Genomic DNA, 18,533 nt, shown 5'->3' with positions numbered 1-18,533 from the left:
GCGCACAGGAAATATTTGCATATATGCAGTATCTTAACTGCAAAGCCGTGTAGGCTACTGGTGGTGGTGACAAGAGTGTAGCAGACGTTAGAAAAGCCGCCCGGCAAACACACATCTTTCACCAACCAAAGAGGCGTAATAACTTACTCGCCTAAGAGTTTTTACTTTTATATAGGCCTACTATCTATGATATTTCCCGCATTTGGCGAGTGTTAATGTAGAGCCCTCTAAGCAGCGTAGTGCATCGCTCCTCCTTGTCTAAATGAGACAGTAGCCTATCTCGTCAACCTAGACTGGTAATTATCTTCGCATGTAGGCCTAATGCATTTAAATAGCAAATGCGATTAAAACTGTGGCACTGTACAGCCCTGTATGTTTACTTGTTTGAACCCCACCGGTTAAAAACAGCAATGCAAACGGAAATTATGTACGTGTTGATTTAAATACAGCGGGGGTAAATGGAATCGGATCACAAGTAGACAAAGAAGTCACATTTGAAAATACAAGTGGGAACACACGGACTGAGAGCTGGCCACTTGTAACCAGATTCAAAAAGTCAGATGTTAATCCCAGGTGGAAACAGGGTCTAATTGGCTTTCCTATCTGAAACATGTTTGGAAATTGCAGCTGTGGTCTAGAAAGCCCATTGGGCTACACTAATAAATATGATTTTACATCTATACCGGAATTTTCACTCACAAAATACACTAACTGCGATAAAAGTCCTATAATCTTCTGACTTAAAACTTACTTTCTGGCCAAAATTCGTTTTTTTTTTCAAAATATAGGCCATGATTTATCATTTTAACAATAGCATAAAAATCACTAATCAAAAACACGCTGTTAACACCTTGTCAACACCATTCAAGACACACACCTATCCATCTTAACACCTGAACGTTACGGTCACCTGAAAATGACCAAGCAACTACACACTCACTCCTCCTGACACAGCTCAACTCACCAGACGGTGGGCAGTTCAGATCCCTCTACTTCCAGATAATCCGACTTCTCCTCCATCTGAAATTCTGTGAACACCAGGGAAATGGTGTCGCCCGGATCTGCCAAGATGGTCCACTTACACTCCCCACTACTGCCCAGGCCTCCAGCCCCCCCACCAGCGCCGGGGGAGTCCATGCTAGGGAAATCGAAGCTGGAGATGTGCCCGCTGGAGCCCCTCAGGGTGCCACCGCACGTGTCCTCCGCTGTCAGTCACCAAAGAGAAAAAGCAGGGTGGGAAGAGAAGGGAGAAAGAAGACACATGGTCTGAGGGTTATTTCAGAGCTGTTACTCAAAGTTCAATACGAGGGGAAAGCTGCTTTAGGCATAAAACATCTGTATCTGTCTCCTCTGATAAATGCAAGCCAGAGAAAATCCAATGTGGATGCTGTTGATAGAACTGCAAAGGCCATTTTAACACATTCGGTTTTTTTCACACATCCGCAGGTTGTCAAGTCTGGTCTCTGTGGGTTATTCCATCACAATTATGGGAGTGTGATATTAAATGTCAGATTAAAAAGGTTGCCAGTGTTTTTTAACTTTAGCAATAATTCAAAAGTGAAAATGGGTGGATCTTTTCACCAATTGAATTGTGTACTAATTATGTCCCTTTCCTTCCACTGCAGTTTCTATGTGGGATGAAAGGTCTTAACTATCTTTTTTACCTCCCACTATCCAAGTGTCAGTAATTCATCATTGTGCCCTCTTGAGCCCCCTCATGTTCAGGAATCAAACAAATTGTGATGAACAGGGCTTAAAGTAATGACGTTTTTCCCTTCTCTCCCCCACCATCTCATACCTCTCTCTCTCTCTCTCTCCATTCCTGTCTTTTGAGCCCTCCTTCTATCCCCCTGAAAATAATTCTAATGAAGCCAGGGCTCTCACAGTTTTCACATGATTTAAGAATATATGTGACACTCAGCTGTGCTAGCAGAAACCTTTGATGGCTGAGCGCTACACTCAGGCCTGTCAGAGCTTTCAGCCTTGGAACATTCTTGTATGCTCTATTACACGATTGGTCAAGGAACAAGAATGCAGAAAAACGAATTTAAAAAGGAGAAGCTGGAGAACAGGGGCTGCTAGTTAACTTGATCCATGCCATTTGACACATTACAGTAGCTGAAGCGAGGCAATTGATCAAAGTCTTCATAGGAAGGGTAAGATGGCATTGATACTATGCAAGACATCAATGATGTCGACACATATGTGATTCATATCAAGGGTGGACTCTCATTTGTAGACTACACCAACGGTAGGTTTTAATTTTTTTAATTCCTGCCGCCTTGTCATAACGAAAGTACATGCAGTTATGATTCGTTTTGGTTTAAATTATTGAATCCTCAACAATGTAACACAAATCCTGAGTGGTAAATGGTATATCTCGTCAATACAATTAAGATAACATTCCAAAAGAGTGCCCAGTAGATTTGTAGCTTAATTGGCTAAAGGCTGAAATTAAACAGCTATTAAAGTGTTTTGAGTCTGACCATAGGAGCCATACCATTGTATTAACATTGGTGACAGACAGAAGGCCTGAGATAATGGGAGGAAGGCAATTGTATGAGAGGAGATGGGGTAGAGACATAAAAAAGGGGAATGGAAAGAGACAAGTGAAGAGCACAAATCAAGAGCAAAAGAAAAAAAGACAAAAGGAGATACAGGAGAGGAGAAACAGAATGGAATGTTGCTCGTGACAAAGACAGACAGAAGGGCAATGGCAGGAATGGAAATGGTAAAATAAATGTCAGAAATTTAAGGAATTTTCTAATAAATGGAAATTCAGTTTGCAGAATGAATGGTTATAACAGTGACTTATGTTGAGTGTGATAATGCATTCAATGTTGAATGTAACCATTGACGATCAGATCTTCATCAAGCGTTGTTTTTAGAGAGAGCTCCTCTGTCAACTCATATGGACTGAGTTAGATATAGTAACATGCCATGTTTTCTTAACGAATAAGAACCAGCAGGAGCAATAAAACTGCTTACCTATCACAGGAAATTGTCCTAATAATATAGACATAAAATAATAAACATAATTTGGAGTTTGGCAGTCAAAAGAAGCCTTAAGGCCATTCAGGCAGCTCCAGTCTGCCCGTCGCGGCAAAAAAAAGTGCCAAGAACACACCGAGCCGACTACTGACTTTCCGTACGCTCTGCGCCTGCGCGGGAAGTAATGTCTCCATAACAGCAGGCGGTGCTAATCTGTATTGTGGCCCAAAAAAATACGGAAGCCAGAAATGATGGGACAGCTCTCTAGACCAAAACACAGATATACATAAGTATTTATATTTATGGACCATAAAGAGCACCATTTTTAGCAGAGAGTGTCGAGCATGGTGTCGAGCAGTCAAGAAGGGTTGATGCATGTGAGTACTCGCTGAACAAAAGAAACAAACACATTAAAACAATGGGTAGCGATGCGATACTGTTGTCAGCTGTTTGTGCTACCCGCCTCACTTCCGGGCCTCACTGATTAGCTAGCCCTCCATCAATCAAATTGCTCCGACTGAAAGACTGCCCGACGAAAAGAAGCCCGACGACATCTACAACGGCCAACGTCACCGAACACACCAAACAGATTCGTGTCCCCGCCCCCTCCAGACTCTCCGACGGCGATTATCGGGCCGGTGTGTCCTGGCCTTTAATGATGCATCTCTGCCGCCAGCATACCACACCGAAAGAAAAGTTGTCAGAGATCTATATATGTTTTAACAATGTTAAGATTTTTTCATTATTTCAAATATAGGTAGGTATACAAGTTCTCTTTCTTAACATTCGTTTCGATGTCTCACTATGGGATACGCCCCCTCACGTATTCGCAGAAGCACCAATAACATTACGCCAGCCCTAATTGGCTGGCAGTCATGACGTCTGAGTCAGGACCTCACGCCTTATAAACTCCTGATGTAGGGTCACTCGTCATTCAATCACCTCTTCTCGCTTCCGCACTGGTTTCTGCCGCTTACTAGCTCAACTGTCCTCTGTCGGAACGGACACCTCCGTAGCCAGACGCTAGCGCTGCATTTACCAGTGGACTGCCTTCACCATAGGTAAGTTTTTTTGCGAGATGGTTGAGGAGGACATTCCTGAGGAGTAGGGATGGGCATAGGAACCGGTGCTAAATTTAGAACCGGTTCTAAACTTGCAATTCCAAAGGAATTGTTAAGGAATGAAAATTTTGATTATTTTGATCGATTCCTGCGCATGCGCAAAAGGACGTGCCTATGTCATGTGACGTCACCGCGCAGGCATGTCTGTGTTTTGATTAGAGCTAACGGTTAGCATTCAACAGCATTGCTGTCATGGACCTATTCAGAAAGATTGCTGTAACCTGAGCGAATTAAATGGTCAAAGCAGGCGACCAGGGATAAATCTTGCTACTTTTACTGGTCACTTGAGGAATAACTGTTTTAAAGAAGCTCCACAAAAGCATCTCACATATCAGGTCGCGCAGTCGCATTACAACCGAGCGCCTGAGAGCCGAGTAGCGAGCGCTGCCGTGCCGTCTCCTCCTCCTCACACTAGAGCTAGACTCAGGCTCCAGGGCTCATAACCTAAGCAGTGCACAGCGGCACAGCAACGTGACTTACTACACCGGCCCATAGACTGTATGTAAAGCACAAGCAATGTCTGTATCGCGCCTGGTGCTCTCGGGAGTAGGCTACTCTCACACGGCCAGTAGCCAGGCGAGAACTCACAGTGCCCGCTGTTTTACTCACTGCGGGACCGCAGCGCTCCGCTGGGAGTGGACGCATTTGCACACGAGTGGCCTCGCGTCCCTCTTTATGTATTTCCCCCGCTGGCTCTGATTCCCCCGACGTTGTGTCGGGTGCGGGAGAATCGGCTGTCTCTGATATTGATCGCTCCTTTGAAGGCTTGGCTGGCGGAGGTGAAACAACTCCTCCGCGGCTCCCCGTGGCCCCTACCGTGGCGGAGGGATCTCTTATCTTAGGCCCGCGGCCAGATATTTCACCCACACCCGGAGCGGCTCGTCCTTTGGGCTTGGCCCGTGAGTGGTTTAACTTGAGACATACGGGGCTGTCTCAGAGTGTCATTGATACTATTCTGTGCTAGAGCATCATCCACTAGATCACTGTATGATGCTAAGTGGAAGGTGTTTGAGGAATGGTGTTAGGACACATGGAATTCCCTTTCAGTGCTCAATTGGTGCAATGCTGTCCTTCTTACAGGACTTAATTGACAAAAAGAAGGCTTTTTCTACAGTCAAGGTCTATTTGGCTGCCATTTCTGCCTGCCATGTTGGTTTTGAGGGTAAGACGGCAGGTCAACACCCTCTGGTTTGTAGGTTTGTGAAAGGTGCCCGGAGACTGTTACCCAGCTCCAGACCTATCACACCCTCTTGGGACCTGGCTGTGGTCCTGGAGGCCCTTACCAGGCACCCTTTTGAGCCTATAGAACAAATAGACATGAAGGTCTTGTCTTTTAAGGTGGCTCTGTTGTTGGCTTTAGCCACAGCTAAGCGGGTGAGTGATATGCATGCTCTGTCTGTACACCCTGCATGCATGCGGTAAACTCCTGGTAACCATGGGGTAACGTTGTTGCCTAACCCAGCCTTCGTCCCTAAGGTGATCAATACATGTTCACCGGTGGACAGCCACCGCCTCATGGCTCGGAGGAGCTGGAACGGCTACATGCACTTTGCCCGGTTCGTGCTCTGCATGTTTATGTGGAGAGAACTAGGGCTTTTAGGAAGGCAGATCAGTTATTGGTGTCTTGGGCTAAGCCTCACTTGCGTAAACCCATCACAAAACAGAGAATTTCTCATTGGATAGTGGATGCTATTTCACTGGCATACTCAGTGTTTCCCCTACCATTATACAGGCCTGGCGGCCCCGCCAGGCCAACGGGACCCCCCGCCAGGCCAACAGCAGCCTGACTTTAAAAAAAAAAAAAAAAAAAAAAAAAAAAAAAAAAAAAATTAAATACATTTTTCATTGATTTCGTAATAATCATTTGCGAGCGTCTGCGCGGCACTGTCGGCCTGTCTTTACAACCTCTCGTTTGATCATCCCATCAGCTGATCTGTGTGTCTGCTTGTGTGTGTGTGTGCTCACGGCGGGCGCGATGCGCGTGTGCATTCGGTGCGCACTTGTTAAACACGGAAGCCAATGAGCAGGAGCATGACTAGCAAGCAAACGCTGAACTAGTGGCAAAAATAAAACCAGCGCCTGCTCCATGGAGATATTAAGGACTCAGTAACAGGGACGTTGAACAGGAAAAAGTGCTGAGCAAAACTTAGAAAGTTAAAATCGCTACGTCGCCGTGGCAACACACCCAATCTGTATCAACAGCAGAGACAGCGCTGAAAAAAACGGCATGCACTCGTTTCAGTAAGTTTACAGAAGTGCCTCACTGCTACTGCCTTTGACATTCTCAGAAAAACATTCATTTATGTTCAAGGGACATATTAATTTACTTATTGTTTTAACTGTTAAGTTATCTTGAAAACAGCTGGCTATTGTAGCCCTATTTGTATTTTCAATGCTACTTTATTTTTATGTTTTAAATTGAGAAATAGGCTAGATGAAATATAATGGTCGGAATAGGGAATTTGCCTTATGTAGCACACATGTTGATAGGCTAATCATGATGTGTAGCCTATGTTAATTCATTTATTTTCAACAAGGCTATTTGCATTAAAAAAAAAAAAATTAAATAGGCTAGCTTCAGGGTGAGGTGATTCAGATTATTCCAGAAATGAGTAGGCTACTAGACAGGAGCTGTCTATATTAGATCTTAGTGTTTATTGTTTTTTATTGAAATCCACGTGTTTTTCCTGAATAGTTTATATGGCTTGTGTCTCCAAATTATTACAGAAAATAGTTATAGGCAGGACATATGACAGCTGTTTACAGAGCACATCATTAATCAGAGTTCATCTCTCAAAGTGCACCAGATTGATGCATTTAACTTTAAAAATGAAAAGGTTTTCTTCTGCAGGGCATGCCCCCAGACCCCAGAAGGTCCATTCTCACCCAGCAGGATCTAAAAATCCTGTGAGAAACACCACATGTACTAATGTACTGAATGTGAAAGCATAACCCTATGCCCTCATTTTTAACGGGCTGTCAAAAGAGGCTCATCCCAAATGGGGTTCGTTTTGGTCAATTTCTTCTAGAAATTTGGTACGCACGCGGCACGCATACTCTTTATCAGCTCTTACCACCGGGCCTAAAAAAAATTCTAGGGGAAACACTGGGCATACTCTAGTGCTGGCCTTCAGGTCCCGGCTGGGCTGCGGGCTCATTCTACCAGGGGTCTAGCGACCTCTTGGGCTCTGTTTAGGGGGGTCTCTATCCAGGAGATCTGCTCTGCAGCTAGCTGGTCATCGCCCCTCACTTTTGCAAGGTTTTATAAGTTGGACGTGACGTCTCCGAGCCTGGCCCATGCTGTCTTGAGTGTGGGCTCCTTGGGGGACTTGCCTGGTCCACAAACCTCTTGGGTGAGGGGGGTTGGTAGTCAGTCGTCAAGATAAGCTTGTCTGGCAATACGGGAGTCTCCATATCCCATAGTGACACATCGAAACAAATGTTAAGAAAGAGAACTATAGGTTACTTTCGTAACCCCTGTTCTCTGAGTAACATGAGTGAGATGTCTCACCGGACCGCCCTTCTTGCTATTTGGGGGAATTGAGAAGAGGTGTGCTTGTTTTTTGAATGACGAGTGACGCTGCGTCAGGAGTTTATAAGGCGTGAGGTCCTGACTCAGACGTCATGACTGCCAGCCAATTAGGGCTGGTGTAATGTTATTGGTGCTTCTGCGAATACGCGAGGGGGCGTACATAGTGAGACATCTCACTCATGTTACTCAGAGAACAGGGGTTACGAAAGTAACCTATAGTTCTGGAGAACTGGAATGTATGATTAATACAGACATTCTACTGTATAGGTAATGTCAAAAAAATATATAAATTTATTAACTAAAATATTTCACGGAAATTTTGAATGGGCCTGCCTCTCATCACAAACCGCCAGCCCGGCCTTTGCAATATTCTCTATTTGCCGGAAAAGTTTGGTGATGATTCGATAGTTGTTTAAACATTTATGGCATATAAGCAGCTAAGACTCACACTTGCCAAGAAGTTTTGGTCAATGGCGGACACGTTTCTGGAGCTATCTGGATACAATGTCATACGCATGTAAATGTCAGTCCCCTTTTTTTTTTTTTTTTTTTTTTTTTAACCTTTATTTATACAGGTATATCCCATTGAGTCCGAAGACTCATTTGCAAGGGAGACCTGTTCCCATTTACACGTTACCATTCTCACACACACATTCATACACCGATAGCAGGCTAACTATCAACATTCACACAAGGCAAGGTGGGTGAAGTGTCTTGCCCAAGGACACAACAACTATGACACAGGTGGCAGGGTGGGGATCGAACCTCCAACCCTTTGATCATCGGCCGACCCGCTCTACCAACTGAGCCACAGTCACCCAAAAGTGGCTACGAGGAATTTTGGCGGCTGGCGGCCCCTTTGGACAAAAGCAGTAGTATTTTTACGACGCCAGCTGTCGTAAAGCTGTTTTCTATCGCGTGCAGGCCGGTGCAAGTGTCAAATGATTAGGACGCAATATAGTGCATGTCCGTGTTGAATGTGTGAGGGCACGGAATCTTTCTGGCTCTGTGAGAGTGGTTAGTGACACTGCATCAACTCAATGCCAGTTAGTGCCACACACACCTGATTGCAATGAGTTGATGCAGTGTCACTAACCACTCTCAAAGAGCCAGAAAGAATGAACGAGAGACGGCAGTTAATTAAAACTACCGTACTTTTCGGCCTACAAGCCGCGACTTTTTCCCCGTTTTTCGACCCTGTTATTACACAGCACAGTATATATTCTGTAGCTACTGGGGATGGGCGTTAGTAATCGAGTACTCGAGTACTCCTCGTTTCAAATGATCTCGATTGGTGGATGAGGAAAATAATTTTTTGTTTTTTTTTAGTGTTTGTAGCCTTTAGGCCGGCCGGCGGGCCGCCCCTATTTTAAAATGTTATATACGTGTACAAAACGGCACAAAACGGATATAAAGTTTAACAAAATTAAATATTTTGATCCAAGTTAAATAAACTAAGCATTGTGTCAAACAGAAACCGCAAATAACTGCCACCTCCGTGCAGCGCAGCCAGTGTGTGGTCTCCACAGCACCGCGGAGCTGAATGCGGTGCTGGAAAACTTGGAAAATCACGTAAAGAAGCCAGGCTGACTTCGGGCACATTCGAGCAAACGACATTTAAGAAGCCTTTATTATGGAATATAGGATTGAGATTCAAAAGCCGACGGTGTAACGTTCCGTTAACGAGGAATTAGTCGCGGTAATTAGTCACGGACAGGAGTGATCATTACGCGGTTGGATATACTAGCCTACTACTTCTACTGCTTTGGTGAGTTATTTAGCCTATCTATGTGTTTAAATTGTAGGACAATAATTTTATTGTATTTGCTGCCCTTCTTATTTTAAATGTCTATTTTGAATGTTAGCCAACTACAGCCCATGCTTTTTTTCTCTCTCTTTTTTCTCTCTCCACCGCAGACCAGAGGAAAAATTAGGCTGTTTTAAAGATATCTAAAAGTTCCTCGTAGCCGCTTTAAGCTGCACACAATATTAAGTGATGGTAGGTTGAAAATCCATAAAGATTCTTCACATATCCACCCAGATTTGTGATGATAGGACCTTTGGTAAATGAGTCATGGCCAATTCGCTGTTAAGCCTCGCCCCATGAAGACATGGTCTAAGGCGGCCATTATTTCAATCCATCTAGCTTAATTTCTATGTATCCATGTATTTGTGTTGATAGAGTGGAATTTGAAGTTGGGCCGTGTGCGCTCAAACTTTTTTCCTTTATTGGATATTTAAAACTAATGGCACACGATTCCCGGTGTGGATGCACATTCTGTGACATAAATGCTTCTTTCCTCGTTTTACTTGAGCAGGCAATAAAGTGTGCATCTACACAACGTTTGACCCACCCAGGTATTTACACGAAAGATCAATGACAAGACACCCCAAATCTATCAGGTTTTGATTGCTTACTTTAAAAATTAACAGAAGTTTAAATCTGAAACATTACTATGATTTACAATGCTTGTAAATTTTGCATGTAGTTTGCTTTCCATCCAAACATTAAAATGAAATTTAAACTTTGTCATTTGGATCATCACAAAATATAATAAACGTTAGGTAAAAATATGTATTAAAAATGTACAGCTGAATAATCATCCAAGTAAAACATGGTGCACTCAATGGCTGGGTTTGACTCTATAATATGAGTGATTGTCCATGAAAAGGGATTGTCCACCAGACCAGCAAATGGAGGACTAGTTTCTGATTAGTTTCTAATAGTTTCTGATCCCCAGTTTACAATATGTTCATCTGAAATCCATAGTTCACTATATAGTGTGTCTTTCAGTGAACCTTATTGTGCTCAAGCTCATTTTTGGACACATAAAAGTATACCTATTATGAAAACATAGCCAGTGTGACCACTAGATACCACATACACCAACAAAAAATAAAAATACTTAAGGCATACTATTGTTGACCACATGGATGTATGATGCATTTTGTTGCACAGACATCAACATGAGTATTTTCAATTATAAGGATGAGAGTGAGTTTATTGATCACTGAGGGGACATTCGGTAAGTTCACTCAAACACAGTGATGCACAAGATCTTTGAAAATGGTCAACGAGGGGCGCTCCGGTGGCGTAGTGGATAGAGCACGTACCATATTGGCTCCAGCCTTCATTGCAGTGGTCGAGGGTTCAAATCCAACCCGTGGACCTTTTCAGCAGGTCATCCCCCCCTCTCGCTCTGTCTCCCCATTTCAACTATGTACTATCTAATAGAGCTTGAAAGACCAGGCAGATAGTAAATGTAATACAGTCTAAAGCAACCACATTTTCAACAGCTGGCAATGAACACTAGATGAATGTATTACAACCAGAAAAGAATATGATACAAACTGCAATAGTCAGGAGAAACTAACTCTAAACTCTTGTTCAGATACATTTTCAGTGCTTTGGATGTGTTGGAAGAAGCTGTAACTAAATTGTATACATACAGTAAAATAACCTCCATATTGTTAAATGTAAAAGGAATGTAGTTGGAAAAATTATCCAAGAATCGGGTATATCTGCAAGGGCCTGTGGACATCGTATGATGAAACTTAAAGCCACTACAAGTAACTTGGTCCCTTGGCGGCCCCTTTGGACAAAAGCGGTAGTATTTTTACGACGCGAGCTGTCGTAAAGTTGTTTTCTAGCTTGTGCCGGGCGTGCGAGATTCAAATAATCAGGAAGCAATATAGTGCATGTCCGTGTGTTGAAAGTGTGAGGGCACCGGACTCTTTTCGGCTCCATGAGAGTGGTTAGTGACACAGCATCAACTAATGCCAGTAAGTGCTACACACACCTGATTGCAATGAGTTGATGCAGTGTCACCAAAGTACTCTCACTGGAGGGATAGGCTTCTCAAATCGCGTTGTTGCGCCACTGAAATCTGCGACCAATACGGATATGTGACCAAAGAGCCTGCATGCGCGAACCGAAAATCAGACTGGGTGTGCGGCCAGACCAAACGCAGTAATAAAAACTATATAAAAACTTCTTTCTTTGCACTGATGGTCTCGTTTGCTGTTAAAGGTAATGTATGATTATCAGAGGAAACATGAGGCTGTTTAAAAGATATTTAAATGTTACTCGGAGCTGCTTTAAGATATAGATCAATCAAATATCAACACACAGCAACAACTGATGAGAATCGTACATTAAGTGTGGCCTTGAGGTGCATTCAGAGATTGAGCAGAAACAGCAGACTGTCATCCATCACTGATTAGGTTTAAGGTTTTTGACCAAGTCACAGAGGGCGCAATGTTGCAACCATAGCAAATGATACAATTGAAATTATAATGGAGAAATGAAAGCCCCTTTTGTGTTCCTTTAGATATGTACACACCAAAATAGGCTACAGGAACAAATAGCTACTTTATGGTTTTCTCTGAAGTGGTTTCCATGATAACAGGAATGCTCTCTGATCATTCAATTCAGGTGGTCACAGCTAGAGCAAGCAAGCAATTTTAAAGAGACATTTTGGTAAAACTTAAAAATGTAATTGCAATTTCCTAGGTTGTGTGCTATGGTAATCATCAATGTTTCAGCACCGCCCGGGCTTTCTCAAAGGCAAGACCCACAAACAAGTTTTGGAAAGGAAAATTTGGTGGACGCTTGGGAGCGATTCATTACTGCACTGAAATACTAACAGGTTTCCTAGCTGTGTCTTTGAGACATATAGTATTGTGACTCTTGAACTAAATAAAAATGCTTTCCAAGGCTCAAAAAATGCTTTGCAGGTGGAAATCTCTAAATGGCTTAAACTGGATAATGGCTTACAGGTTCCATATTCAAATGCAGTTTTTCATTGGGATGCATGGCAGTTTGCCAAAAAGGTTTAGGTTTGACGTAAAAGAGGCACTGCATGCTGATCAATGTGCTCCTCTGCATTAGAGCATGCTCTGGATATAAACCAAAGATGGATCTCTCTTTTTTTTTAAACGGTGGCAGTGTTTAAAAAAAAAAAAAAAAAAAAAAAAAGATGGTAAGGATTAGGACTGCTGAGCTCATTTACATCCCCAATATCAGCAATCTAATGCTACTTGAGGATGGATTAAGCCTCTCTGTCCTTGACTTTGATCAGATATACAACATTTGTCTTTCTACTTAGAAATACCCCCCCAAGGATAAAAGGGAAGGAACTACCTCAGGGTTTTCCTTTGTTATAACCCCTGTGTTAATGCAAAGGCAGTGACTATGTCTACAGTGAGTCCCTTATTATTGGCTCAGCTGCAAATGATGTCAAACATTGATAGGGTTGAAGAATAGATAAGAGATCTGTATTGGATGCACATAGATGTAATTCATATTGCATTATGCATATTGCTGGAGGTCATTTCATTATAGTGGCCATCTGTCAGTAATTTCAGATTTTTAATGAAATATGAGACAGGGGGATGATTTAACGAGAATGGCAACACAGCCCCAATAATCATTTTGAATAAGAGGAAGGGATTTGGTCGTTTTTGTTTCATAAAATGTGTATTTATCCTCACATCATAGTACCATTCTTCTGAAAATCAATAAATATTCCACACGGAGTATCACGTTGTTATAACTGACGTAAATTGTTGTGCCCTGACATGCTTCTAAAACAGCTTCAATAGGACTTGACATTGATTGTACAAGTCTATGGAACTCTACTGGAGGGAGATATTGGCCCTCATTTATCAAACTTGCGTGGAAACTGGTGCAGATTCTGGCGCAAATACCTCCCTACGCCAGGTATCGCGTGGTATTTACAAAACAGTCGTATCTCGCCAATCTCGTCGTACGCCAGGCCATTATTGATAAATGCGGCGGCTGAAAACAATCGTTATTTGAATATCACGCCCCTATATTTTCTCAGCCTCGCCCAGAGGTTTTACGACATGGATATGCGCATTATGGCAAAGAAGAGGAACTTCTCTGAAGTAGAAATTGACAGAATAACAGCGAAAGTAGAAAAAAAAGAGTTTTATTTAGGAGCATTACAAGCGGCATCAAAGAACGACAGAAGGCAGCAGTTGGCAAGGAAATAGCTGCTGCGGTCAACAGCATTGGTGTTGACAACAAACGATCTCCAGCTGAGGATTTTGCATTTTAGGTTCACATCAGTACTATCGCTCAAATGCTATAAAACACTATACAATTATATGTCGCCATTTCTTTACATATATGAAGAAAAAGTGGTCTGACTCAAAAATCGCCATTAAAAAAGTGTGTTACTCCTCTGAAATGCAACACCAACTGGAGGTGTGGGCATAATATAGGCTAAGTGGTAGAGGAGAAAAAGACGCACCAACTGTCCGATATTGGTCCCAATTAAAAAAATACACGTGTGCAGAGATTTGAATGATAAGAATGTATTGGCCCTTTTAGATAGCACTACACAAAAGGGTTTTAAAAACTAAAAATAACACACTTTGCGTTTTACTATATGACAGCATGTGCTTGGCACGAGTGGTCAACCCGGCCGTCAGCTGCACAAGCCGACCCGCAACGATCAACTGTGAGAGCGCCCACTGTCCTGCTCCACCAGCAGGTCGGAAAAACAAGCCGAAACGTGCCGGTTAATGGTGGAAATAAATCGCCTTCTTAAGCGATCAATGACACATTAAAAGAGGAACTAACATCTCAAAAGTGCGTCAAATAAATAAAATGTTAAGCTGAATGTTGTGCCATGTATTTTTTATCATAAAGAGCAGCATACTACTTGCATACCCTACATATGTAATACTTAGGCTAACGTTTTGAATGAATGCAGCCCCGTGCCTCAGTGTCCCCCCAGCTGCTCCAAGTCGGAGATAACTGCCCTTACGCAGTCCCATGCACCACTCATAAGAGGCCGGTGTGCGCACTATTGAATCAGCGCTCCTACTCAGTTGCAAGCCATAAGCTGCAAATTTTTAAGTGATTAATATCTTTATTTCGGTCTGAACAAACACTGCATTTTTATTATCTTCTAATAATTGTCCAACAAAGTCATCGGCTACCCGGCACAGCCTGCACTGCGAGTCCATGCTGTTCACAAACTTGCGTACACGAGCTGAGAGCTGGCGTGGGATTTGATACACGTCCAAATTGATAAATGCCGAGGTTTGCGTGGACATGTGCGTATACCCACTTTTCTGGTCTACGCATGGTTGATAAATGAGGGCCATTGTTTCAGTTTATTTCGATCACACAGATTCACAACATTACATACATAAGTAAAAAAAAACACAAAAAAAACACAAAGTTGTCATCTTAATTTATACATTGATTTCTTATAAATAGTATTGATCGAAAAGGTGTAGGCTGAAGCCTTAGCTTATTGCACCTACCCTTTTTACGTTATGTTTATTTATTAATTTTTCGTTGGTCCCTCAGGATCTTTTTTAATTATTATATATATATATATTTGTTTTAATAATTTGTTTGATAGTTATTGTAAATATTATTGCTATGATTAATTCTTGTATATGTTAAACATATTACATGTAAAGTTATGACACAAGACAAAATAAATCCACAATACATATTCACAGTGCCATTGTGACTGTGAAGGCCATAGCATATGATTCAAATAGTGACCTTCCTAATCAAAACATTCAGCAAGCCCTATGTATGTGGGGAAAGTCATCCCAGACGTCCAGATAAATCCAATCAGGATAGAAATGTTTCATATCATAGGGTAAAGGCCTACTTTGAATTGATTTGTATTGATAGGTCACTTTTTTCATCTTTGTAGACAGATACTTTTGGTTTTTGCATCACTGAACTCTCAAATGTGCATTCATCTTTGTAATGAGAAGTTTATGCACTGCAGTGTTTCTTACTTGCTTACACAATCTGATCACACCATGCACTGACATTCTAAGCCACCTGAATAAGAGTTGATTCTGTTTTTCCTTACATATTGCACTAATGCACAAACATCACAGCCATTAAATGTGTGATCTAAGTGAAGATTTCACTTTATTCCCTGTTCCCATTGCCACTAGCTGGCAAAGCAGTCTTTGTGACTGAGGCTTTTTCCAGCCTTGCCCCCGACAATGAACCCTCTTTCAAAGTCACTTGAATCCTTTCCTTTGCCATCATCAAATAAGAAAACAGAATCAACTGTGCCTACTCTGCGATATAAAACATGCCACAGAGTATGATTTAATAGTAATCGCTAAAAATACAGAGCACCTGTGTGGAAGCATCTGCATTATATTTTGTGTCTCCAGTCAGTAATTTCCAGGTTTTCTTTTAATTTGTCACCTGGTTGGCTTTAATGAAAGCCTTTCTGACAGTAGCTTGGTGAGGACATTGAGCTATTTTCAAATAAATTCCAACTGTGAAGGAGAACTTAACAGTCACTTGGACTGGGAAGTATTGCCATGGGTGGTTAAGTCAAATTTCCATATCTGAATTAAAAATTTGTTTAGCAGAGACTTGAAAAGACATAGCAGAGAAAGCTGCTTTTTTTAGTTCAGTCACATTATAAAATATGGTAATATTTTAAATGAGCAAGGTTTTTCTGTGGCCTACTTCTTTTATTCTTTTTGACAATAGCTAGCGGCAAGAATGACAGTGTATCAATAAACAATATTCTCATGTTACTATGCTATGCCAGTTTGCCGTCTTGTTAAATCTCAAGTTTATAGTTAGCCATAAATTCTCCATCTCACTGCCTTTCTGCTTGAAGTTGATTTTTATCTAGTTTTTTTTTATGTGTCTTCACTTATATCAACTTATCTCTCCCTGTTTTGCTGTAATCATCTCAAGGTCTAGTGTGCTCTTTCAAAGCGAGAGTGACACAAGATAAGCACATGTTTATGGTTAATCTTAACGGGATAACACCTGACATAATGTTAGCCTCGTATGTGTGTACCACAAGATGTGTATGTGAACCCTATAACCAAGTGTGTGTTGATATAAATACAAAATTCTATCTCTGTCTTTATCCATAATGACTTTGATGATGTGCCCCTGGGGTAAACACTGCAGTGACCACTTTTAATTGGTGCACCCCATCTACAATATATGAAGTTCCTAACGGAAGAATAAAGTTCTTTGAATTTGAATTGAACAATGGCATTGGAAAGTTGACAACTCTTTCAAGCAAATAAACTTATATCTGGTCATATCCAAATTTAGTAAAGTTTAATATTGGTAAAAATCTGGGTTTCGCTGCTCTATTGTCCAGATTTAACCCTATAGCTTTTGTGATGATGGAAATTGGTCCTGTATTTTCTGCAATGTTTGTTCCACAGTCTTTCTTTCAGAAGAGCACACACAATAGCATGAAAAACACAGTGGACTTTAGTTGAACGAGGATAGAGAAAAGAACAGGGAGAAAGATGAAAGAGAGATAGTTACGGGGGCGCCTTTAGCTCAGTTGGTAAGGCGTCCCCCTCCCGGGACGGGCCCAGCAGCAGACCCGAGTTCGATTCCCGCCCGCGGTCGTTCTCTGCATGTCACTCCCCTCTCTGCCCCATTTCACCTCTGTCTCTCTGCACTATCAATAAAGCATAAAAATGCCCCAAAAATATCTTTAAAAAAAAGAGAGATAGTTACAAAAGGAGATGAGTGGTTGAGAGACGGAGGTGTTGAGAGGCAGTTCATTGGGGGAAAATTGTGTATCGCTGTATGTTTGTGTAACAATTGATGATGAGCAGAAAGGGCAGGATCTCTGAGGAATTAAGATCAAAGGACCATCTGCCCACATATAGGAGCCAGACCAGACTTAGACGAGAAAGAGTGTAGCACAAGCAGTGTTCAGGCCTGAAAAGGACTGATGCTTCTGGACAACGACAATCAAGGCTTACACCATACTTAAATGGAAAGGAATCCTTCTGCAGCTTTTTGTTTTCTCCAAGCTTGTCGTTTGTCAAACTATTTAATTTCAGCTTCATTTCATTTTTGATGACTTTGCACATGTTCACATTCACGCGACTGTGACGCAGCAGCTGCCTCAAGTGTTCGGACTGCACGCATTGTTTGTCTGCCAACCATATCTCCAATTACTTTCTATTAGTCGTGGAATATTTGAAACTATGAGAAATTAAAGAAGAGTTGCGGATGGCAAAGCTGTCACGTGTATTTATTTATTTTTAATAGGGCTGTCAAATTATAAAAATGTTTTTATCAGATTAATCACAGGAGTCTGTGGATTAATCACGATTAATTTTACCATTCGAAATATGCTCGAAAAATTCAAATTGTCTCTGTATATTGTTGTATGAACAGAAAGATAAAGGACAGAAGGTGGATATGTAGACTTAAAATTAGTATTTTTATTTATTGAAAATCCAAATGATGGTTTTAACCCTAAAACAGGCAACGTGCACTGGGAGATACATACTCTTTAACATCCTGTAGGGGGCTTGCTGGAAGGTTTTCACTAATCTAGTTAGCATTTATCAAAAGACTTGTCTGTTATTAGCATCTAGGTGACATGATTTGGTTCAAGTTATCTTTCATTGTTTAGTCAGCCTGATCAGAAATCAACATGGACGCCAGTGGTGAAGCGCCAGCTTCCCAGGGTGTAAGTAATCATATATTAGACATACTTATTTTTGTTAAAATAACAATCTAAATTCATATATTGAATTAGGACATTTGTCTTAACATGCTGATGAAGAAAAAAAAAATCCATCTGTGTTTGTGGGTTTTTTAGCAGAATTCGAAATGTATGTATCCCCAGAGATACGTTGCCTGCTTAGGGAGTAGAAATTTGGTCAATGTTCATTATTCTGAATTTTATTTAAAACTTGAAAGCATGTTGATAATGACTGCAGAACCATATATTATCATGAACAGTGGTGCCCATTGCAACATTATTACTGTATTTCACTTTTAAAATTATCTTTCTATATTTATGTATACTTAGGGCAGTGCTGCCTGGAAGGCCCTATCCCTAACCGTTGGGGGCGGGGAGTGC

At 41.6% G+C, this 18,533-nt stretch overlaps 1 protein-coding gene across 1 annotated transcript in view; it reads right to left on the bottom strand.

Moving 5' to 3' along the window:
* Positions 1–18,533, bottom strand: part of LOC307260078 (CUB and sushi domain-containing protein 3-like) — a gene marked incomplete at its 5' end in the record, with an annotated part of 230,853 nt that overhangs the window by 162,626 nt on the left and 49,694 nt on the right. The window contains one exon of the mRNA XM_080040205.1: positions 965–1,205. Within this exon, the coding sequence (XP_079896331.1) occupies positions 965–1,205 (241 nt within the window). The remainder of the gene's footprint in view (positions 1–964; positions 1,206–18,533) is intronic.

The sequence above is a fragment of the Ammodytes marinus genome (assembly GCF_949987685.1).
Source record: "Ammodytes marinus genome assembly, chromosome: 13".
NCBI lineage: Eukaryota > Metazoa > Chordata > Actinopteri > Uranoscopiformes > Ammodytidae > Ammodytes > Ammodytes marinus.
The sequence above is the reverse complement of the archived record's forward strand: the minus strand, read 5'-3'. Positions and strand labels throughout refer to the sequence as shown.